At 47.6% G+C, this 26027-nt stretch overlaps 1 protein-coding gene across 1 annotated transcript in view; it reads left to right on the forward strand.

Moving 5' to 3' along the window:
* syt13 (synaptotagmin XIII) overlaps positions 1–26027 on the forward strand; it is a 104131-nt gene that overhangs the window by 24290 nt on the left and 53814 nt on the right. Inside the window, 3 exon segments of the mRNA XM_072517695.1 lie at positions 7454–7588; positions 20759–21069; positions 22732–22855. Of these exon segments, the coding sequence (XP_072373796.1) occupies positions 7454–7588; positions 20759–21069; positions 22732–22855 (570 nt within the window).

The raw sequence follows: 26027 nt of genomic DNA on the forward strand, positions 1-26027 counted from the left end.
CGTGACCTTCGGGGCGAGGAGAATTAACTGTGTATATCGAATAAACCTGTGGTTATTTTACATCCTGCGTGCATTCCTGTGTGTCTCTATGTTGGATTCTACACTGGTGACGATGCTGGAGTGGAACTGCCAACAGCACACATTCTACACCACCAGCCCACTTTATCTAGGCCCCAGTAGGCTTTCACCCTGGCGAGATGCCCCACAAATGAATGCATGAACCATTCAATATGAGTAGCAATGATTGGGTTCAATATATTGGGTGGATGTAATCTTTTGTTCTGATTAAAAGCAATAATGGGAGATGAAAGGCAGACCGTAGCATGGGTGACTGCAGTTGGTGGGCTGGCCTATATGTTCATAAAGAGCCTAACCTACCCAGACATGCCAGATTCCTGGGGTTTCAGCCCATTGGTAGCCTTTGTTGAGGAGCTTCTGAATCCAAAGCTCCCAATTACAGTCCGCAGATTTTGCTTCCATATGACCTCCCAGGCCCAAGGAGAGCCCAACAGTGACATTTGCTGCACTTTAGGAAGCTCATTGAAACCTGCGAATTTGGGCCCACATTGAATGAGTCCCTGCTTCGTTTGTGGCAGTGGCGATGCTGCCACACAGAGGAAACTACTAACAGAAACCCACTTAATCCTCCAGCGAGCAATCAAAATTGCAGTCTCGTGTGAGAGCGCAGAACCCAGGACTCTAGAGCTCCAGGGAATGTCGATACTATACCTCGGTCAGCGGGGAAACTGCCGGCCGACCGAAACCAGACCCAAGGAGCGTAAACCACGGGTAGAGGCTAGCGCTGCAGAGTGCCCGAAGCCAACCAGGACAGCTCCCTGAACCAAGGTATCCAGATGGCAACCCCAGACAGCAAGCCTGACGCCAGGACCAAGACATCAGACACCAGACGGATGCGCGAGGACCCCGTCTCCCGCCAGCCTCCCAGGCCATACCCCCTTGCAATCAGACATGCTACGTGGGTGACTGGGACAATTCCTATCAACAACTCCACTGCATGATGGCACCCCGGGTCGCCCCATCTGGATAGCGCTGAAGGTCAATGGGCACTCTATCGAGATGGAACTCGACACGGGAGCGCAAAACTGCCAGAACTCAGCGTAGAGGACAGCGTCTTACTGTAGGGGATGTGAGTACTCGTCACGGAACATGGATGCGCACCCCTGCTGCAGGAATTCCACAACGGACACCCCGGGGTGTCGAAGATGAAGGTGCTCGCCCACAGCTAAATCTACAGGCCCGAAATCGGCGCCGACATAGAAAAGGTATCTCAATGCTGCGGCCCATGCCAAGAGCATCAGAAAGTTCCACCGGCAGTGCCGACGCACATGGGTAATGGCCAGGCCAGCCCTGGTCCCGCTTACATATCAACTTCATCGCATCATTTCAGGGGGAAATGTTCCTGATCATATTGGACAGAAGTCCACAGGATGCAGGCCACAACCACAAGGGCGTCCATGGACCAGTTACAAACACGCTTAGTGTTAGTGTCCAACAATGGCGCATCTTTTACCGACGGTAAATTCAGGGCATTCATGGTGTCTAACGGCATCTGCCACATGCAGACCGTCCCATACCACCCGGCCTCGATCGGTCTCGCCAAGCGGACGGGCCAAACGTTCGAGCGCAGAATGAAGAAGTTAACCACTGGCTCATGTGACACCTGGTTGGCCTGTTCCTATTCAGCTTCTGGACCACACCACACGCCACCATGGGGGTGGAACCGGTGGCACTACTGATGGAGAGGTACCTCAGGAAATGCTTAGGCCTGATTATCCCAGACATCGGAGAAAGGGTCCGCCGCAGACAGGACAGATCAGATGCGACACGGGCCAGCGCACGCCACTGCGTTGTTTCGAGCCCGGAGACGCAGTCTACGTATGGAATTTCGGTGACAGCGCCATATGGCTCCCAGGCGTGGCACTTAGCCCAACGGGACCAGTCTCATACTCAGTCCCACACATGGAAAGGAGGCAAGCCTCCATGTTGATCAGGTCCACCACTGCACCCAGGAGCCGCCGGGACCTGCCCATGACACCAATCCCGGTCCTTCCGCAGCCTCCATTACCTTCCGCCACCTTCTCCAACCGTTAATGTCCCAGTGGTGGAGATGCCAGGCACCAGCCCTACGGACTCGGAGTATGATTCTCTGATTCCACCATAGACATTTGCCCACCAGGGAGCATTGTGACACCACTGCCCACACCAGTATCCATGCCGGCCCAGCCTCGATGATCCATGCACAAACGCCAGTGCAATACACGTCCCCGGCCCTGTTCCATTGATGTCGGAACACCTCCCCGCTGAAAACGAATGGGGGACCTCCTCCACAACTGATGGACTTGGACGTCACTGCGGACTTTGGGGGGGGGAGAGGGAAGGGGTGTTACAACCCCCTTGGAGGTCACAGGTTACACACCATCTGGTTCCCCATGACCACCACGGAGTATGAACTCCCCTGGTAAAACGGGGTGGGGTTTTCCCTTAACAAGGGGGAACCTCATTGGACTTAAACCCTGACCTGAATGCAGATCAGGGAGGGTGACCCTTCCGGGCGAGGAGAGTTAGCTGTGAGGGTGAAGCCCATGGTCCTGACATCGTGGTTAGCCTGGTCCCGGTCAAAGTTGATGTAGTTATGAGCCTAGCAAATACTGCTTGGGTCACCTCCCTTATGCACTTGTGTGGCGGACTGGGAGATGCTGCAGAGGTCCCAGAAATGAGCCGCTGACATAAAAGTTAAGCTCGGCTGTGACCTTCAAGGCTCCAGGCAATGGGTGACCTCCCAACCCATGTGGTGCCAACTCCTGCATAACCTGGCACAGATGGTCCACCATCCTTCAGGACAAATGGTGTTGTCTCCAGCACTGCATCTCTGCCATCTGAAGCTACACCGGAGGGGAACAACCCCCGTACCCGATAGCGTCTCCTCTGAGCCACCTCAATGTGTGGCTGGGCCTTCTGGTAACTCAATGAGCCCTGCAACCTCCTCCACTTCAGGGCACTGGTCCTGTCCATGTGCAGCTGCATGTTGACGTCTTCTCAAGTTCCAAAGCAACCAGGAGCACAGCCAGCTCCACTGGCTCCATCATCCTCACACCCCAAGAAGGAGGAGACAGATCTGTGAGCAATAAGCAGTCCTGTCAATGCCCTCACCCATTGCCCTGTCAAGACATAGGACATCCACCCATGCAAACATTCCCCTAGGTGTGTGCCTTTACAATGAGCTACACCCTCTTACACTCTAGCACAATGGCCATGGGCCCAAATGATCCTCTCACAACTCCACCCGTCAGGTGGGCATCTACCTTGGAGAACCTTAGTGGCCCCGCAGAACCCCCACCCCAAGGGTGAGGGCTGAGGGCACATATATACATTGAATAATAATAATCTTTATTATTATTGTCACAACGAGGCTTACATTAACACTGCAATGAAGTTACTGTGAAAATCCCCGTCACCACCTCCCAGCACCTGTTCGGGTACACTGAGGGAGAATCCAGAATGTCCACTGAGAATTGACCTGTGTGCTGACTTCCCGGGGGCTGCAACACTTCCTGTTTCAGGGCTGCCTGATGAGTTCTGTTACCGTTTGCCCTTTTGTATTGGGATCTAAACCTCCCTTATCAGGAGATGAAATGAAATGAAAATCGCTTATTGTCACAAGTAGGCTTCAATGAAGTTACTGTGAAAAGCCCCTAGTTGCCACATTCCGGCGCCTGAGCGGGGAGGCTGGAACGGGAATTGAATCGTGCTGCTGGCCTGCTTGGTCTGCTTTAAAAGCCAGCGATTTAGCCCCCCATAGAGTTCAATGCTTGGGAGTTCAGCTCCCAAAGGGTTAACTAGTGGGTGCCAACCAGTGGCACAATCATACATTACAATGCTGATTTGACGGGCATAATTGATTCCTGTAGGAAGGATCAAGGATGTTATTTGAGAAGCTGCTTCCTCCTGTGGCGGCGAGGCCCACCTGATTAACCTCTCGACTACAATTTCCACTAAAATTGATCCTTAACTTTAATCTTCATTCCCCAAGCTACCATGGGTTGCTGATCACTCGAGCTTCCATCCTGAATATGTCAGACATCCATGATAACATGCCTGATAGCCTGGAGTCCAGGACCATTGGCCTTCCACACTCCTCATGCCCTACAGCTGTCACTTACAGCCAGAGGATGTGTGGGGTGTTAACTGTGACTGGCGTCTTTATCTCCTCTGTGTCAGGTCCTCTTGCCCTCATGGAGCTAATCGCCACCCCAGGTCAGAGTCCCCACACTGCCCATGCAACCTGTCATTTCACTGGACCCCACCCTGGGACTACAGTCAACCTCTGTGCTGGCCCTGTGAATTTTCCCACTTCCCACACCAGAAAGGTAATCCCTCCAAGGAACATCATTTAGACACCAGCAAGAGAGAAGCCAAGGAGTGCAAAGTCCTCACCAAGCTGCAGACCCCTTAGAGATCTAACAATCCATAATAATGATGGTCCCCCACCCCCTAATGCCTAGACTCAACCTCCCTGTTCCCGAGAATAACTTAGCTGGTTCCCCCATATCCTCTCTGGGTTTTTTTTCTTCAAAAAAATATACTTTATTCATAAAATTTATCATCAGCATTACAGAAACATTTCAAATTGTCTTGACTGTACATTTCCGGCAGAGTTACACATTGCCTTGACTTTTTTTCAGTCAATTTTGATATTATCATACACATATCACTCTTTACATTACAATTCCTTCTTAAATATTTACATTGTCATGTTTGTTTTATACATTGGAGCGTTGGTGGCCCAGACCGAGGGGGGTTTACACTGTTACCAGCTCTTCGGTGTACATTTGCTGGAAAGACCTTACACAGTGGTCTTTCCCCATTGCGCCTTGGCGGCAGCTGCCCCAAGCTTGAGTGCGTCCCTCAGCACGTAGTCCTGGACCTTGGAATGTGCCAGTCTGCAACACTCGGTCGAGGACAATTCTTTGCACTGGAAGATCAGCAAGTTTCGGGCAGACCAAAGAGCGTCTTTCACCGAGTTGATGACCTTCCAGCAGCAGTTGATGTTTGTCTCGGTGTGTGTCCCTGGAAACAGTCCGTAGAGCACAGAGTCCTGTGTCACAGATCTGTTCGGGATAAACCTTGACAAATACCACTGCATCTCTCTCCAGACCTTCTTTGCAAAGGCACATTCCACAAGGAGGTGTGTGACCGTCTCATTTCCCCCACAGCCACTCCGAGGGCAGTGTGCATTGGCGCAGAGCCTTCGGGTGTGCATGAAGAATCTGACAGGGAGGGCCCTTCTCACCACCAGCCAAGCTAGGTCTTGGTGCTTGTTTGAAAGTTCTGGTGATGAGGCGTTCTGCCAGATGACTCTGACAGTCTGCTCAGGGAACCATCCAACGTCCTCCATGGTCTCCTTTTCCCTGAGGGCCTCGAGGACATTACATGTTGACCACTGCTTCATTGCCTTGTGGTCAAAGGTGTTTTTCTTCAAAACCTTTTCCACGAAGGATAGGTGGTACGGTACGGTCCAACTACTTGGAGCGTTCCGCGGCAATGAGGCCAGGCCCATCCTTCGTAACACCAGGGACAGGTAGAACCTCAGTATGTAGTGACACTTGGTGTTTGCATACTGGGGGTCCACGCACAGCTTGATGCAGCTGGACACAAAGGTGGCCAACAGGATGAGGGAGGCGTTGGGTACGTTCCGCCCTCCCTTCTCCAGAGGTTTGTACATGGTGTCCCTTCGGACACGGTCCATCTTGGATCTCCAGATGAATTTGAAGATGGCTCGGGTGACTGCTGCGGCGTAGGGTTGGGTTATGGGCCAGACCTTCGCCACGTGCAGTAGCACCGAGAGTACCTCACACCTGATGACCAGGGTTTTGCCCGCAATGGAGAGGGAGTGTTGCTCCCACCAGCCCAGTTTGTGCCTTGCCTTTGCTAAGCGCTCCTCCCAGGTTTTGGTGCACGCCCCAGCAGCTCCGAACCATATCCCCAGCACCTTCAGGTAATCTGACCTGACAGTGAAGGGGACAAAGGACCGGTCGGCCCAGTTCCCAAAGAACATGGCCTCGCTCTTGCCACGGTTTACCTTGGCTCCCGAGGCCAGTTCAAACTGGTCGCAGGCGTTCAAGAGCCTGCGCACAGACGCAGGATCCGAGCAGAAGACGGCAACGTCGTCCTTGTACAGGGAGGCCTTGACTTGCGTGCCTCCACTGCCTGGGATCGTCACTCCCCTTATACCCGGATCCTTCCTGATGGACTCGGCAAAAGGTTCAATGCAGCACACAAAAAGGGCAGAGGAGAGAGGGCAGCCCTGCCTGACTCCAGATTTGATCTGGATCTTTTCTGATTCCCACCCATTGATTGAGACTGCGCTATAGATGTTTGTGTAGAGCAGTTTCTGGTGCTCCCCTGCCACTGCACTCCCTGGTGGGTAATGGCGATCTGTGCGCTCACCTCTGATATCCCCTTTGAAGGAGAGGGCGCCAGGTTCACATTTTTATAGAGCTGTTGTAAACTGCACTGACATGCGTCAAGCTGGAGAATGAATATTCAATGAGGGTGAAAGTGCCTGCAGGACTGACTCCAAATTAGACATTAATGTACTAAAATGAGATTCCTTGGCAGGAATCTCGTCACATCACGGCGAGAAAAATCGGGAAATGAGACCTGACTGGCGAGAATCTTGTTTCCCAACATTCACAAGGGCCGGAATTTACCGGCTGTTCGCGCCGGTGGGATATTCCGGGCCCACCGACAGTGCGCAGTTTTCCTAGCGATAAGGGGTGCAGGCAATGGGAAATCCCGTTGATAATAGCGGGACCAGTAAATCCCGCTGGCGGGCTGCCTCCGCCGACTAAAAACACACAGCGGGTTGGTCGGTAAATCACGCCCTCGATCTTTGGCCCGCATCACCGTTTATGCTGACAGCTAATGCAGGCTCAGAATTCCGCCCATACTTTCCTAAATGTGGAACTTGGAAAAGTAGGAATGCTTCTTCCAGTGTTATATTCACTGAGGTGAGACTATATTGTAATTTTCTGTGCAAGGGCTGCCCTCTGTGTCTCAAGAAGTTACCCTGTTTGGGTAATTATTTATGCCTGTCTTTTACAGATAGGTACATGTGGCCCATATTGTGCTGCCCTTGGTTAGTGTGAGATACATGTCATTCAATTTTGGCCTCTCATGCAGGATCTTGGAGATCAGTTTGACAGGTAAAACTTCACAAGATATTAGGCTATGATAAAGGGAATTTTGACTAATTCCAAAATCATTACAGTTCATAGGAAGTCAAAGGATAATGTATTGGGTTTAAAGATGACTGAGACTGCTTAGGTGGTTGATCATGGGTGAACTGTGGTAGTATTGTGTTAGATATGTTTCCTCATAAATTATCTGAACCACAACTTACTACTGTTCCTTCTTTCTGATTAAATGTCAGCTGCTGTTGATGCTACTCCTCTATCACCCGATCTGGAAGGTGGACTATCTGAGAATTGGACGGAGGCTGTGAAACTGCATTATGCAATTAAATATAACTACCAGAAGTCGGAACTGCATCTCACCATCGTTGAAGGTGCAACATTGGTTCAATACTATTAAGAGCACAGTGTAAAGGAAGTGGTTGCCATGGTAATAAGTACTTCACACTGGAAGAGCAGAGTGTTTTGCTATAACTCACCATACAATCATACATGGCAACATGATCACTGTTTACTGTTCGGTGATATTGTTATATAGCCTATTAGACACAACGTTACACACCTTTCAGCATGGCGGTGTCCAGTTAATTGCCCCCACAGGAATACATATATAATCCGTAAATTCTTAAAGATTCATTTTTCTTTCCCCATCTTCGGGTTGCTCAAATCCACCATCCAGCATTATCTGCCTAGCATCTGCTCATCACACCTCGGCCCTCCTGCCATAACTGAAATGAGAATTTGTTATTCAGAAATTCACAATGGCAACATTGTCGTGGCGCTGCCATTTGTGGATCTGTCACTGTTAACACCATCTTCAAGTTTAATCATTGCTTCCAAACAGTGCCTGAAAGCAATCGCAATCGGAGGTACGCCCATATCAACAACATTTTTGTTCCAATACCTCGTTTGAAGAATAGCCTCCTCTTGTTCAGAACAGTTGCAGATGTAGAGTTTCCAATCACTCCATTCACTTTGGTGTTTGTGGGGGTAACATGGTGGCGCATGGTTAGCACTGCTGCCTCACGGCGCCAAGGACTTGGGTTTGACCCCGGCCCTGGGTCACTGTCCGTGTGGAGTTTGCACATTCTCCCCGTGTTTGCGTGGGTTTCGCCCCCACAATCCAAAGATGTGCAGGATAGGTTGATTGGTCGCACTAAATTTGCCACTATTTGGAAAAAAAAAAGAATTGGGTACTCTAAATTTTTTTTTTTTTTTAAACCTTGGTGTTTGTGGTTTCCCATTTACTATGAGAAACTACTTCAGCACTGTAATGCTGCCCATCCACTGTGGTTCGCGGAATGGTCTTTGCAATTGTTTCCCTCATTTCCGTTTTCTTCCATTACCTAGTGTCCTTGTGCCTGCCGTTTGAGAAAGGATAGAGATGCTACTCCTGAGTCAGGGACAATGGTGCCCCAGCATAGTCTCTCCCTTTGAGTTTCTTCAGCATCCTGGGAAAAGGAAATTAGGATGGATGAACTTGTATTTTGCACCTAGTGCCTTTCTCATTGACAGGACGTCTCAATGTGCCGGACAGCCGATAAATTACTTTTGAACTGTTGTTCTGCTGTCAGACATGTGTTATGGGCGAGGCGTTTTCAGAACCCCAAAATGTATCATGGAGTTCAACCAACCTCTACCTTTAATGGATTTGTTGCTTTTCCTAGCACACGGCTTTTTTCCTAGGTGTGGTATTACAATTATGGACACGTGGGTTTTTAAACTCAAAACACTGTTTATTCCATGAACTCAACTTAACATTTTAAATAACCATTGGATCTCTTACCACCCCTTACTTCAAAGATAACTCAGAAAATATTGCAACAGTAAATAACTCCTTAAAATGTTCCTTCAAACTTCCAAAAGACTTAACACCTTTAAACAGTATCACATCAGGTTAAAGGCTTTACTTTAAATCACCCAAATGATCCAGAGATAGTCTTTCATGGTAGACATCACAGCAACTCCAGCTCACTGCAAAACACAGACACTCCCCCAGCTATTATCAAACCTTGCAGTTCTCTGGAAACACACAGACACACACCCAGCTCTTTTTTAAACTGAAACTAAAAACCTGCAAAATGGCTGACCTGAGCTCCACCCACTCTATGACATCACTGTTTTCTTAAAGGTACATTGCTTATACATCCATTTAATAAAGGCACTCTTGCATAACACCTCCCCCCAAGAAAAAAAAACTAAAATGGCATCACCTTCATCAATTTCAAGATGGTTTCATTTTTCACTTTTGCACCGTCCACTAAGAAATGTACACAGTAAATATACCTTTTTGTTTTGTAAAAGAAACAACACATGCAAACAGGTATAATACTATAGTCCATTTTTCTTTGTTCTTCTTCCTCCAACTGAAATCCTTCTCGATTCACAGTCTCTTTGAACAAATTCTCTGCACGATCCATCCATTCCTCTACGCCTCGGCATTTCTCTTTAGAATCAGATAACTTAGTTCAATCTGACCACAGAGTCCCTTGCAATTCTCCAATACAGGAACATTGATGATCACAGCTTTCAGGCAGTCAAATGCCTGTTGAAAGTCCGCTGTCCATTGAAATTGTTGACGTTTCTTTAACAAGTCCATCAGTGGAATAATCACGCCACAAAGCTTTTGCACAATGGTTCGATCAAATTCATTCATGTTAAGAAATCGCATTATTTCCCTTCGTCTTGAGGATATCGGAAACTCCGCAAGGAAAGTGATTCGGGCTTCTCCAAATTCACTTTCGGCTAGGTTCATCACCAAACCCGCCTCCTGAAGTCGGTCGATGAACTCCATACGATGGTTTAAATGTTCTTTCCATGTCTGGAAGTTGGAAATAAAAGCAGATTGTCCCACTTTCTCCTTGCAATCCTTCAATGGTAGGACAGGATAAGAGTCCGTTCTTGTAACTGCATTCATCTTTCTATAGTCCACACACAACCGTTGGGTACCATCTAGTTTAGGTACCATCACTGTGGGTGAGCTCCACTTCAATTATGCCATTCTTCAGCATTCTCTCAATCTCTCTGTTAACCTGTGCCAACTTTAAAGGATTAAGTCTATATAGATGTTGTTTGATAGGAACAGCATTTCCCACATCTACATCATGTATAGCCATTTTAGTACTTCCCAATTTATCTCTACAAACTTGCCCATGTGATAACAATAACTCTTTCAGGTCAGTTTGTTTTTCCTCTGGAAGGTAACTTAACAATTCATCTCAATTTTTAAGAACATCCTCATTTCCAATTTAATTTGAGGTAAGTCAAATTCACAGTCATCTGGATTTGGTTTGTCACTTTGAGTTAGAATCATTAAAACCTCCTCCTTTTTCTCTCCTTCCCTTTCAAAGTACCTTTTAAGCATATTCACATGACACACTCGGTGAGTCTTCCTTCTATCTGGTGTTTTTACCACATAATTCACCTCACTTAATTTCCTTTCAATCTGATACGGTCCACAAAACCTAACTTTTAAAGGCTCCCCGACCACTGGTAACAACACTAAAACTTTATCCCCACTGGCAAAACTACGAACTTTGGACTTCTTGGCCGCTACCCGTTTCATCACATTTTGTGCAACTTTCAAATGTTGTCTAGCCAATTCATCTGCTCTATTTAATCGTTCTGTAAAATTTGACACGTAATCCAATATAGTATAATTTCCAATTTCTCACCCACCAATTTTTCCTTAATCACTTTAAGTGGTCCTCTTACCTCATGACCAAAAATGAGTTGAAAAGGACTAAATTTGGTAGACTCATTAGGTGCATCCCTAATTGCAAACAATACGAATGAATATAATTATAGAATATAATCATAGAATATAATCATAAATGAATGGAATGGGATTCCTTTATCCCAATCCTCTGGATAATGTTGACAATACGCCCTCAACATTGTCTTTAATGTCTGATGCCACCTTTCTAACGCTCCCTGCGATTCTGGATGGTACGCAGTTGATTTAAATTGTTTTATTCCTAAGCTATCCATAACTTCTTTGAATAGCTTTGGAGTAAAATTTGTTCCTTGATCCGATTGAATTCTGTGGGTAGTCCATATCTAGTAAAGAATTTAAGTAACTCCTCCACAATCCTTTTAGCTGTAATATTACATACTTGAATGGCCTCTGGAAACCTAGTAGACACATCCATTACAGTCAAAAGATATTGATTCCCACTTTTTGTTTTAGGAAGCGGTCCTACACAATCGATTCGGACCCTTGTAAAAGGTTCCTCAAATGCTGGAATGGGTATTAAGGGCGCTGGTCTTATCACTGCTTGAGGTTTCCCTATCACTTGACATGTGTGACATGATTGACAAAATTTAACTACATCTTTATGTAGTCCAGGCCAATAAAAATGTTTCTGGATTTTAGCTTGAGTTTTCCTTATTCCCAAATGACCTCCCACTGGTACTTCATGTGCAACTCGCAACACTTCCTTCCTATACCCTACCAGCAATACTACTTGATGAACGTCTGCCTACTTTTCATCCGCCTGCATATGTACACGTCTCCATTTTCTCATCAAGACATCATTTTTAAGGTAATAACACTCTGGTATACTCTCAGATTCCTCTTCCGTATATGCTTTCTGATATATCCATTTTATTTCTACATCTTTCTGTTGTAACTCCGCCAATTTTCCTGAACTAAAAATATCCGCCTCATCCTCCACCTGTTCTTGTTCTTTTTCAACCATCTGATCAAAAATCCCGTACCAGCCTCCCCGAACAGGTGCCGAAATGTGGCGACTAGGGGCTTTTCACAGTAACTTAATTGAAGCCTACTTGTGACAATAAGCGATTTTCATTTCATTTCATTTCAAATTGTTTCTGATAATTGCACTTCAACGTCATCTTCACTCTTTGATTTCTCCTCTTGTCTTAACCTGTTGCTTTGCGACCTTGTTACTACACAATCCGGAAAAATCCCGTCTTTCAACACTTCAATTGACTGATTTTCCACTGGTTTATCAACCACAGTGGGCATCACACCCACCTGCGATCCAGCTATATCATTACCCAAGATAAACTGTATTCCTGGACAAGATAGTTTATCTATTACTCCTACTACCACTTCACCACTCTTCACTGGACTTTCCAACCTTACCTTATATAATGGAACGCTACTCCTCTCACCCGGAATTCCATATTTCACCATCTTTTCTGGCAACATTCTTCCCAAACTACATAATTCCTCATCTCTTACTATTAAAGATTGACTAGCCCCTGTATCTCTTAAAATTGTGACTTCTTTACCTGCTCCTCCTGATACACATGAGTAAACTTTACCCACAAAAGTAAATTCTTTAAAGACATCTGGCACCTTCTTAACAATTACTTCTTGAACAGGTTGTACAATCATTTGCACCTCCTTCGCTTCCCTTGGGCTTTCCTTTCCCACTCTAACAAATCCCACTGTCTTATCCTGTTTTACCACTTCAGCCATCCCAGTGCTTTTCTTCAACCACCAACACTGTGACTTTACATGGCCTAGTTTATTACAGTGAAAACATCTGAAATTTTTCATTTCTTTTCCTCCCTCCTGGATTTCTTTTTTAATCTGAGGTACACTCTCTTTATTGTCTCCCATCAGATCACCGTTACCTTTACCACTTGAGTATTTCTCATGTCCCCAGTTTCTATCCCTCACCAGCTGAGACTGATGTCGGAAACCAATCTTTGATTTATGAACTAATTCATAATCATCTGCCATTTCTGCTGCTAACCTCGCAGGGTTAACCCTCTGCTCTTCCACATGAGTTCTCACTACATCAGGAATTGAATTTTTAAACTCCTCCAAAAGTATAATTTCTCTGAGAGCTTCAAACGTTTGGTCTATTTTCAAAGCCCTTATCCACCTATCAAAATTACTCTGTTTGAGCCTTTCAAACTCCATGTATGTTTGACCAAATTCTTTCCTTAAATTTCTAAACCTTTGTCTGTAAGCTTCAGGCACTAGCTCATATGCACTTAAGATGGATTTCTTCACCTCCTCATACGTTCCAGATACCTCCTCCAGTAGTGATGCAAACACTTCACGAGCTTTACCTACCAGCTTTGTTTGAATCAGTAACACCCACATGTCCTGTGGCCATTTCATTTGTTAGGCTACCTTCGCAAATGAAATGAAAAAGGCTTCCACTTCCTTCTCGTCAAACCCTGGCAATGCTTGGACATATTTAAATAGATTCCCACCAAGCCTTCGACTGTGACGCTCTTTCTCACTATCCTCATCACTATCATCGAACTGTACGTTTCCCTTTATGTCTGCCAATTTTAACTGATTGTCATGTTTCATGGCCATTTTCTGAAGTTCAAATTCCCTCTCTTTGTCTTTTTCCCTGACCTGTATCTCCCTTTCTTTTCATTTTTGTTCTGCTAGGGCTATTCTTTCTTTTCTCCTTTCTTCTCTCTCCTTTTTTTTTTCCTCTCTCTTTCTCTTTCCTCTCTCTCTCTTTCTTTTTCCTCTCTCTTTCTTTTTCCTCTCTCTCACTCTCGTATTCCAGCCGCTTTAATTCTTTCTCATGCTCCATTTGTTTAATTTGCAACTGAATTTGTGCCATTTCCAATGAGTCAAACTCTATCTCAGGCAACTTTAAATGCTTAACCACCACCATAATTACCTCATCTTTTTGCATTTTGTCAGGCAATGTTAACTGCAATGTTCTTGCCAAATCTAACAGTTTGCTTTTGTTTCTGTCCGTAAAGTACTACGTGTGACATTCTCCACCCCCAAAAACTTCTGAGCCTCTGAAAGAGCCATTGTTCACAATACTCTCCCCACTTAAACTAAAATACCACACTGGAAAAGCAACTGTCTTTAAGTTCACAAAAGCCAATCCAATAGATAGACTTTTATCCCCCTCGAGCCCCCAGTTGTTATGGGTGAGGCGTTTTCAGAAACCCAAAATGTATCATGGAGTTCAACCAGCCTCTCCCTTTAATGTATTTGTTGCTTTTCCGAGCAAACGGCTTTTTTCCTAGGTGTGGTATTACAATTATGGACACGTGCGTTTTTAAACACAAAACACTGTTTATTCCATGAACTCAGCTTAAAATTTTAAGTAAACATTGGGTCTCTAACACCCCTTACTTCAAAGATAACTCAGAAAATATTGCAACAGTAAATAACTCCTTAAAATGTTCCTTCAAACTTCCAAGAGACTTAACACCTTTAAACAGTATCACATCAGGTTAGAGGCTTTACTTTAAATCACCCAAATGATCCAGAGATAGTCTTTCATGGTAGACATCACAGCAACTCCAGCTCACTGCAAAACACAGACACACACCCAGCTCTTTTCCTCCAAACTTGCAGCTCTTTTCAAAACTGGCTTTCTCCTTTTAATCAGCTCACAGCAAAACAGCCAGGCACTTTGAAGCTGCTCTCAGCAAAACCAGTCAGGCACTTTTCAAAACTGCAAAACTAAAACTTCCAAAAATGGCTGACCTGAGCTGAGCGCCACCCACTCTATGACATCACTGTTTTCTTAAAGGTACATTGCTTACACATCCATTTCTTAAAGGCACTCTTGCATGACACATGATTTGTCAATTTGTAAGCAGCAAGATCCCATAAAAGCAATCTGGTACGATCATAAAAACACAATCAGAAAGAGGCCATTTACACATTCAAATCCATGCTGGAGTTCTTTAGGGGAACGACCTCATCTAATCCTTTCTCACTCCTCATATACGTGACTCTTTTAAAATTACTTACAAATTCTGTTCCATCAACACTGCTTTCTAATTACCCTCTGTGTAAAGAAACTGATGTGTTGGGTACTCTGCTACACAGACGAACCAACACGGTTGTGAATGGTACAACTCAGTTTTATTACTATCATTTATTTACAGTGGTAAACTCGTTACTGAGGTTCAATCATAACCCTAGAATCTGTGGACCTATTCCTAATACTATCTTGTAGTGGCACTCAGCAATTGGTGGATGTCTGAGTGGCTTGCTATGAGCTCTGTGCCCTGAGCTGTCTCCTGCTGGAATGCCCAGGAAGTGTTGTGTTCCCTGTTTTGTACTGTTTATGCTCTTGCATGTGATTGGCTGTGGTGTTGTGTGTGTTGATTGGTCTGTTGATCTGTCCATCAGTATGTATGTATGTTTGTGCTATGATGTTTACCTGAATATCATGACATCCCCCCTTTTTTACAAGAACATGTGCCTATGTGGTTATAAATACAGATGTGTACTGTGTGCAGCTAAATGTGTGTGTGTGCAATATCTACAGCATGTACATGGGGCTAAACTATACACAAGGGGTGATGTCGGGTGCGACATAACAACGAGGTTGTACCATAAACAAAGAACGGGGAAATGTTGAACGACAAAACGAACTCCTGTAACGACAAGGAAGAACAGAAACATAGTAACACAGTGGTATTATGAGTTCAATGTACAAACAGGCTCATAAGTCCAGTCTAGTAGGTGGGCGACGAATTCGGGTTGGCCGCCTCAAGGGTGGGTCTGGATCCACCGGCTGAGGAATGGGCCTGGCCACGGGCGACGACGGAAGGGGCATGGTGGCAGGAATCTCCACGAAGTCAATATCAGGAACAACAGGAGGGCGCGGTGTCGGTGTAAGTTCCTGTAGCGAGCGTGGAAGTAGGCGAAGAGCCCGGCGATTGCGCCTACGAATGGATCCATCAGGCATGTGAACCAGGAACGAGCGGGGAGCCAACATCGGAGAACTTCGGCATGTGCTGACCAGCCACCTTTTGGTAGGTGGATGTGGACGTCATCTCCAGGCGCCAGGGCGGGAAGATCAGTTGCCCGTGTGTCATATGCCCACTTCTGGCGAACGCGCTGCTGTTGCATTCTGTGCAGTACCGGAGCATGGTTGGTTGTGGGTACCAGAATGGATGGCACAGTGGACCTGAGGGCATGGCCCATCAACAGCTGGGCTGGTGAGAGGCCAGTGGCTAGTGGGGCCGAGCGATAGGCCAGCAGGGCTAGGCAGAAATCCGACCCGGCAGCAGCAGCCTTGCAGAGGAGCCGCTTGACGATGTGCACGCCCTTCTCCGCCATTCTATTGGACTGGGGGTACAGAGGGCTGGACGTCACGTGTGTGAAGCCATACGAAGCAGCAAAGGACGACCATTCCTGGCTGGCAAAACAGGGCCCATTGTCCGACATGACAGTAATCGGAATGCCGTGGCGAGCGAAGGTGTCTTTGCAGGCCCTTATGACAGCGGACGATGTCAAATCGTGAAGGCGTATGACCTCTGGATAGTTGGAAAAGTAATCAATGACAATTACATAGTCCCTGCCAAGCACGTGAAAAAGGTCCACACCCACCTTCGCCCAGGGGGACATCACCAGCTCATGGGGCTGAAGCGTCTCAGGAGGTTGCGCCGGTTGAAACCTTTGGCAGGTGGGGCAGTTGAGCACCATATTGGCAATGGCATCACTGATGCCCAGCCAGTATACCGCCCCTCGGGACCTCGGTCTGCACTTCTCGACCCCCAGGTGGCCTTTGTGTAGTTGGTCGAGGACCAGCTTGTGCATGCTGTGTGGAATCACAATCCGGTCCAGCTTTAGAAGGACACCATCAATGACGGCCAAGTCGTCTTGGACATTGTAGAACTGCGGGCAATGTCCTTTGAGCCACCCTCCCGTCATGTGGTGCATCACCCGTTGTAGAAGGGGGTCGGCCGCAGTCTCTCGGCGAATACGGGCCAGACTGGAGTTGTCAGCTGGCAGATTTGCCGATGTGAAGGCCACCTGCGCTTCGACCTGACAGACGAACCCCTCCGAATCGGGCGGTGTGCTCACTGCTCTAGATAGGGCATCCGCAATGATAAGGTGCTTTCCCGGGGTGTAGACCAGTTGGAAGTCATACCTCCTGAGTTTAAGTAGGATGCGCTGGAGGCGAGGGGTCATCTCGTTCAGTTCCTTATTTATGATGCTGACCAGGGGACGATGGTCAGTCTCAACGGTAAACTGGGGGAGACCATACACATAATCATGGAACTTGTCTAAACCGGTTAGCAAGCCCAGGCACTCCTTTTCGAATTGCGCGTAGCGCTGTTCTGTGGGGGTCATGGCCCGCGAGGAATAGGCGACCGGGGCCCATGACGCAGTGTCATCCCGCTGCAGGAGCACTGCCCCAATGCCTGGCTGGCTGGCATCAGTCAAAATTTTAGTGTCACGAGATGTGTCGAAAAACGGCAATACCAGTGCTGTGGTGAGCTTAAGTTTGAGCTCCTCCCATTCATGCTGGTGTGTGGGCAGCCACTGGAACTCCGTGGACTTCTTGACAAGGTGGCGCAGAGCCGTCGTGTGGGAGGCAAGGTTGGGAATGAACTTCCCCAGGAAGTTGACCATGCTTAGGAAGCGTAGCACTGCTTTCTTGTCTGCCGGCTGCGGCATGGCTGTGATGGCGCTCACCTTGTCTGCATCCGGACGGACCCCTGACCGGGAAATGTGGTCCCCCAGGAACTTCAGCTCGGTTTGGCCGAAAGAACACTTGGCTCGGTTGAGGAGCAGGCCGTTTTCCCGTATGCGTGCAAAGACGCGCTGGAGATGATAGATGTGCTCCTGTGGTGTGGTGGACCAGATGATGATGTCGTCCACGTAGACGCGCACCCCTTCGATGCCTTCCATCATCTGCTCCATGATCCTGTGAAAGACCTCGGATGCCAAGATGATGTCAAATGGCATTCTGTTATAGCAGAACCTGCCGAAAGGGGTGTTGAGGGTGCACAGCTTTCGGCTGGACTGGTCCAGTTGGATCTGCCAAAAACCCTTCGAGGCATCCAGTTTTGTGAAGATTTTAGCCCGGGCCATTTTGCTCGTGATCTCTGCCCATTTGGTTTTGGGGTAGTGTTCCCTCATTTTGTTGTTGTTGAGGTCTTTTGGATCAATGCAGATCCGGAGCTCGCCGGAGGGCTTCTTAACACACACCATGGAGCTGACCCACGGCGTGGGCTCCGTGACCCGGGATAGCACTCCTTGGTCCTGGAGATCCTGCAGCTGCTGCTTGAGGCGGTCTTTGAGTGGCGCTGGGATGACCGGGGTGGCGTCCGGTTTGAGCCGAATTCTGTAAGGGCAGTGTTCCCATGCCCTCAAATGCCTCCTGGTTGTGGGCGAGGAGCGATTGGAGCTGTGCCCTGAATTCTGCATCCGGGAAGTCAGATGTGCCTTCTGGAGACAGAGCATGGACTTGTTGCACGAGGTGGAGAACCCTGCATGCCTGTGCGCCTAGCAGGGAGTCCTTTGATGATCCGACTATTTCGAATGAGAGTGTGGCCGTGTGTGTGTTGTGTGTCACCTGGAGCTGGCAGGATCCCATAGCCGGGATAACGTTCCCATTGTAGTCGACCATCTTGCAACGGGATGGCGGAATTGGTGGTCTGACCTTCATGGCGTAGGAGGCTGACCATGCTATGAGGTTGGCGGAGGCGCCAGTGTCCAGACGGAATGTTATTGGTGATCGGTTGACCGTTAGGGTGGCACACCATTCATCACCCGGATTGACAGTGTTCACTTGCAACGGCTGATGGGTCCTGGCTGGAGACATCCAGTTCCTATCTATGACCGCAACACGGAAGGCGTCCCGGTCGTCTGTGTCACTGGTCTGGATATCGTCTGGGCACGACTCGTAGTAAGGAGGCTGAATGGTCCGCACGACCCTGCGAGGTTGTCGGAGTTGGGGAACATTGGCAGGTTGAGCTGCTCGACAGCAGGCAGCATAGTGGCCCAACTTGCCACAGCGGAGGCATTGTCGGGTTCTTGCCGGACATTGCCGCTTCAAATGTGCGGCTCCGCAGTTGCCGCACGTCGTGATGTCATGGCGTTCGTTCAGCCACCGCGCATGCGCAGTTCGGTCTTGCGTCGAGCGCGCCTGCGCACCACGTCCCTCAGTGTCGACGTCGTTTTTGGCGCGCACAAACATGGGAGGCCTCGAAAAGCGCGCAAAATGGCCGCCCTCGTCCGGGCCGCGGGCAGGGAGGACCTCGATCGCCTGGACCCGTTCGGCCTCGTAGGGCGCCTGCCTCGCGGATCCGACCGCGTAGGACCCCTGCCGCGCAGATTCCGCCGCCTGAAATTGTGCATAGCAGCTAGTCGCGTTTTCATGCAGGACACAGGCTTCAATTGTGAAGGCTAGGGTGAGGCCTTTAATTTTTAAGAGCTGCTGGCGTAGGGTGCCCGAGGTGACCCCAAAAACGATCTGGTCCCGAATCATGGAATCGGAGGTGGAGTCGTAACTGCAGGACTGCGCGAGGATACGGAGATGCGTAAGGAAGGATTGAAAGGGCTCATCCTTACCCTGCAGGCGCTGCTGAGATACCTCTCGAAACTCTCGTTGACCTCCACGTTGAAGTGTTGGTCGAGTTTGAGAAGACCGTCTTATACTTGGTCTTGTCCTCACCTTCCGCGAACACTAGGGAGTTGTAGACATGGATGGTATGTTGACCTGCCGTGGAGAGGAGGATGGCGATCTTTCTGGTGTCCGAAGCGCTCTCCTTTTCGTTGGCTTCCAGAAAGAGCTGGAAGCGCTGTTTGAACAGCTTCCAATTAACCCCGAGGTTTCCAGCGACTTGTACTGGCTACGGTGTGCTGACGGTGAACATGGCGCAGGATGGCAGATTCCAGAGGATTTGTAGGTAGGTCCCACAGTTACACCTGGTACTATGATTTGTTGGGTACTCTGCTACACAGACGAACCAACACGGTTGAGAATGGTACAACTCAGTTTTATTACTAACATTTATTTCCAGTGGTAAACTGGTTACTGAGGTTCGATCATAACCCTAGAATCTGTGGACCTATTCCTAATACTATCTTGTAGTGGCACTCAGCACATGGTGGATGTCTGAGTGGCTTGCTATGAGCTCTGTGCCCTGAGCTGTCTCCTGCTGGAATGCCCAGGAAGTGTCGTGTTCCCTGCTTTGTACTGTGTATGCTTTTGCCTGTGATTGGCTGTCGTGTTGTGTGTGTGTTGATTGGTCTGTTGATCTGTCCATCAGTATGAATGTGTGTTTATGCTATGTTTACCTGAATATCATGACAGAAATTTATTTAAACCTCCCATTATTTCACTGACCTGTGTTACGTTATCATTTACTTCTTATAATCTGTTTTAAAAGACTCTGTTGCATCACCGTTACTCTTCACAGTTCCAACACCCTGTGGCTGTTTAATATTCTATCACAGCGAGATTGTTGCAAATGAGTGCTTTTTGGTGAACGGTATTAAAATCATGAATTGGTGGCCAGGACTTCACTAAGGCTGCACCCCAGAATGCCAACACCCTCCGGCATTGCTGACACCATTTTGAAATTTGGCAGCTGTCATTTGTAGCTCTAAATCTGGTTTCTTTATTTAGTATAATTAAAATACTGGTAAAATGGCGAAATTTGAAAAAAGTGAGAACCCAAAAAACCTCCACTGCACTAGTGACTATTTGAGCTTCATGTAAAGCCATTCGTCAGGGGCGATGAGCATGAAATCTCATACAAAGTAATCGCCCATCAATCCAGATTCTAACTGTCTTTTCCTTTAAATTTCTGTCCTTGTTCTCCAGCTCAGTATGCAGATACAGTGGAAAATATGAACAACTGCGACACCTACGTGGTAGGCACCTTGGTCACAAAACTTGGAAAGGCCGAGGCTGAGACTTCCAACCAAACTAAGTCCTTATACCCATTGTGGCAGGAGACTCTGATATTCCCGGTCTCAGCAGAACACGTGCAGGAGGGGACTTTAACATTGGCCATCTACAGCTGTAATAAGTATTCCAGGCATAACTGTGTGGGGGAAGCACTACTCAACCTGTCTGACGTAGCTGTGGACGCAAGAACCAATAGCTGGATAAACCTGAAGGCCCCTGAAAAGGTATCATTTTTTTCCCCTTCTCTTCAGTTCAGCCTGCTTACTGAGATTGTAATGCATGTCATTGTGAAGTCTCTGGGACCACAGACATCTGCGTAAGCGAATGCTGCAAGGAAGCTCAGCTTCTGAATCATTAATGGGACTAGTCGAGCCAAGAGGAAGTGTTTGTAGGTTCTGTAAATGTATCTTGATTTTTTTTTAAAAAGGAAAATTAATTGCCTACTACTGTAATGCTAAACGTTAATAAAAGGATGGACTGTATCTTTACACTTACGGGTGTGTCCTCAGCCATCTCTTGTCTTACTTTATAGGGCGGCACAGTAGCACAATGGTTAGCACTGTTGCTTCACAGCGCCAGGGCCCCAGGTTCGATTCCAGGCTTGGGTCACTGTCTGTGGGGAGTCTGCACATTCTCCCCGTGTCTGCGTGGGTTTCCACCGGGTGCTCCGGTTTCCTCCCACAAGTCCCAGAAGACGTGCTTGTTAGGTGAATTGGCCACTCTGAATTCTCCCTCTGTGTACCCGAACAGGCGCCGGAGTGTGGTGACGAGGGGATTTACTCAAAGTAACCTCATGCAGAGTTAATGTAGGCTTACTTGTGACACTAATAAAGATGATTATTATTATAAATAATGACAGACAGGAAAATAGCTCTGGTCCACTTAGCCCATTAGAAAAAACCATGATGCATCCGATTAATGCCAGACAGCGCTTGCCTTTTTTACCAGGTAATCTCTATTCCATACAGAGACAGGTTCAGCTCTCACTTACAACAATTCCATGAGTTAGTGTTCACCACACAAGCTGATACAATGGGCCTGGGGAGGGGGGGGGGGGGTTGACTTGAACTCTAAGGTGTCTTTCCTTGACCATACATTATAGTTTCTCCATGTCATGCTCCAAGCCTAGCCTGGAAGACAGGCTGTTGATCTGCTGAGACCTTCACCTTTCAGAATCACATTAGTAGTGGGTCCAACTCTGGTGCCCACCCACGCTCTGTGGGAGGGTGAGAGAGTACAGTGCAGGGAGTTAGTTATTCTCACCCAGACCCCCAAGCCTGCCTGGCAGTTGTCACAGCCTCATGGAGCAGCATGACACTGAATGTAGAATTCACACTCTGAACAACTAGTCAAAGCGAGTTTAGGAATCACATTTAAATATTCAGCTGTAGACAATAAATATACATTTATGATCCTTCATCAATTTTTTTAGCTTTTGCCTAGTACATGAAATCAACCTTTCAATGTCTGCTTAAAAATAATTGAAGTATAAAATCTTTCCCTGGGCATATGGGACCTGTAAACATGTTTATCTCCCCTTCTCGAAGAAGGACTGATGAAAATCCAATTAGCTTGCATTCAACTGCATGTGATTCTGAAGTGTTTATAGGTCCCAGAAGTAAAACCGGAAACTGGGCGAGAAGCTCTGCTCAGCTTTCAAATCATTGTGCAGTTTAATGCTAGAAAATTCAATAGAAGAGTGACTACGTGTAGCTCTATTGAGCTGTCTAATCTATATTTAGCACATTACCTTGGAATTACAATGTGATTTTTCTATGAATGTACCTGGATAAAATTGTTTTGACAAGAGAAGAAACTGCCCTGGGGAGCAGCTAACACTGATGATTAAAACTTCTTTGAATTGTCACCAATGATCTGTTTTCTAGGATTCTGTAACATCGCCTGGTGAGATTTTGCTTTCCATCAACTACCTTCCGGCAGCCTGTCGTCTGATTGTTGTCGTTATGAAGGCGCGACACTTAAACTCAGACAAGCTGAAGGATTTGATAGGTAAAAGACAATCAACTTGTTTTTATATACATGTGTATACTCTTTTAGTAAAAAGCATTCTTATGTCATATTTCAAGAATTTGCCCATTTATTCTTTGTGTATGACTGTCTGCATCATGTCATGTCCTCTGTGGTAATGACATGGTCTGCTACCACCTACCCTGCTGCTTATTTTAGTGGTAAGCTCAGTACCATCTCTTCAGATTTGGCCTTTGCCTGTAGCTTCCTCAGGCCCAGCTCAGATGCAAACATAAATCAGGCGATTATCATACAGCATGTGCCGCCTCACTGCCTATTCTTCAGCTATTTCAGAACTATTGCATTTCACCCATGACCACTGTTTTTCTGTCTTCGCAATAAAAGTTGCAGTTCTTTTCAGGGGCGGGATTCTCCGTCCCGCGACACCCGTTTTCTAGGGAACTAAATGTATTATCTCCAAATTTGCAGATGATAAAACGTTGGGTGGAAGAGTGAACTGTGAGGAGGTTGCAGAGATGTTTCAGTGGGATTTGGACAGGCTGAGTGAATGGGCGCATGCATGGCAGGTGCAGTATACTGTGGACAAATGTGAGGTTATCCGCTTCAGTAGCAAAAGTAGGAAGGCAGATTGCTATTAGAATGGGTGCAAATTGAGAGAGGTGGATACTCAGCAAGACCTTGGTGTCCTCGTGCATCAGTCACTGAAAGTAAGCGCGCAGGTACAGCAGGCAGTAAAGAAGGCGAATGGTATGTTGGCCTTCATAGTGAGAGGATTTGAGTATAGGAATAGAGATTTTTACTGCAATTGTATAGGGCATTGGTGAGGCCACATTTGGAATGTTGCGTCCAGTTTTGATGTCCTTATCTCAGGAAGGATGTTTTTGTACGGAGTGAGAGCAGCGAAGGTTTACCAGGCTGATTCCTGGGATGGCGGGACTGTTATATGAGGAGAGATTAAGTCGGTTAGGAATAACTTCATCAGAGTTTAGAAGAGTGAGAGGGGTCTCCTAGAAATTTAGAAAATTCGAACAGGATTAGACAGGGTAGATTCAGAAAGAATGTTCCTGATGGTGGGGGAGTCCAAAACTAGGGGTCATAGTTTGAGGTTAAGGGGTAAACCTTTTCGGACTGAGGTGAGGAGAAATTTCTTCACCCAGAGAGTGGTGAATCTGTGGAATTCACTACCACAAAAAGTAGTTGAGTAAACGTTGTGTAATTTCAAGAAGGAATTAGATATAGCTCTTGGGGCTAAAGGGATCAAGGGATATGGAGGGAAGGTGGGGTCAGAGTATTGAACTTGATGATCAGCCGTGATCATAATGAATGGCGGAGCAGACTCGAAGGGCCGAACGGCCACCTCATGCTTCTATGTTCTATGTTTCTATTTCTTGGCCAGACCCCAATATTTGTTAAGATGCTAGACAAGAACCCCAAACACTTTGCAAAACTGTGAGGAAAGGATAATTCGCTCCAGGGGTGATTCCACTGACCAATAGGTATTTGATCTTTTACATTAAAACAAACTTTATTCCTAACACAGGATTAAACACATGTAAAGCAACAGAAAATAGCTTTTCAATTAAGTTAATCTATTCTTAAGATAAAAGGAAACCCTTTTACTACTAACTTGCACCGTCTTTATCTCTAATAAAGCAAACCCATCATGGGTAAAGAGCCACTTACAAATAAAGTTAGCAAACACAGAGTTACTTGCTATTCACTTGTATAGGGATTTATTGGAAATACTGCTCAAAGAGAGAGCTTAAAACTCCTAGCAAAACTAAAAGCTAAACTGCCTGCTACAGGCCTGGCTCCTCCTATTAATTATATTGGGCTGGACTTTCCACAGCCCCGTGCCAAAATCACGGCCGACGCAGGGGCGGAGAATCCACTTTCACGCTGTAATCACGCCGATGCCGGTCGGCCATTCTCCGGGCCTCAAAAATCGGCGTGACCGCGGAGTACGCTGCACCACCGGGGGGGCCATTGCCAGAGGCCTGCCCAAGCAATCCTCGGCTCCCAACAGGCCAAGTTCCAGACAGCGTGGAACTAACCACCTATTGTTGGTCAGGATGCTTGCGTGGCGGTTGCGACTCAGTCCTTGGCCGCCCTGGTCGGGGGGATGGGAGGCCAGGGGGTCCTTATAGGCAGCCGGGGATTGAGTCTGCGCGGTTTCAGGCTCAGGCACGCGGCCGATTGGGGGGGTATCTCTTTTCTCTGTGTGGCTTTGTGGTCTGAGACTGCCATGAAACTCGGCGTGGCGGCTGTAGGCCGTATCCGCAGGGAGAGCTGCGAGATTTACTCTGGGTTCCTGCTAGACCCCTGCAGGGCATTGAATTAGTTCAACATTTTATTCGGAATTTTGGGAGTAAAACTCCACCGTTTTTACGCTGGCGTGTAGACAGAGTCTCAATTTGGGAGAATCCAGCCCGATTATCCCACTCAGATCCCCTCACTGTTTACCAAAGTCTAAACACAAGGGGCTGGATTCTCCCAAAATGGGACGATGTCCCCACGCCGGAGTAAAAATGCTGGAGTTTTACTCCAGAGATTCCTGCAAAAAAGTACAGCTAATTCAATGCCTGACAGGGGGCTGGCAGGGAGTAATTCACGTTGCTTTAGCTGTGGATATGGGCACCTGCATTCAGGTTTTGGGTCCGCCCATGCGCACGGCGGCGGCCTCCAGCGGTTGCACCGAGCGCCATGGCGGCTCGGACCGCGGAGGCAGACAGAAAAATTAGCCCCCTCCCCACCCCCCCCGATCGGCTGCACGCCCGAGGACCTGACCATGCGGATCTTAACCCCGGCCGCCTATAAGACCGCCCCCCCCCGGTGTCCGATCCCCCTGACCCTTACCAGGGTGGCCGCGGTCAAAGTCCGCAGCCGCCACGACAGCATCCCGACCGGCAATAGGTGGTTAGTTCCACGCAGTCGGGAACTCGGCCGGTTGGGAGCGGAGGATCGCTGGCGGGCGTCTGGCAATGGGCCCCCAGCCGCGCGGCGTACTCCACATCACGCCGATTCTCGGGTCCCAGAGAATTGCCGGACCGGCGCCGGGTCTGATTTCGGCGTGAAATTGGATTCTCTGCCCCTGCGCCGAACGCGATTTTGGCATGGGGCTGCGGAGAATCCAGCCCAATGGGTGGGATTCTCCATTTGTTCACAGCAATGGAATTCTCCGTTCCTGCTACAG

This window comes from Scyliorhinus torazame, chromosome 10 (genome assembly GCF_047496885.1).
Source record: "Scyliorhinus torazame isolate Kashiwa2021f chromosome 10, sScyTor2.1, whole genome shotgun sequence".
Taxonomy (NCBI): Eukaryota; Metazoa; Chordata; class Chondrichthyes; order Carcharhiniformes; family Scyliorhinidae; genus Scyliorhinus; species Scyliorhinus torazame.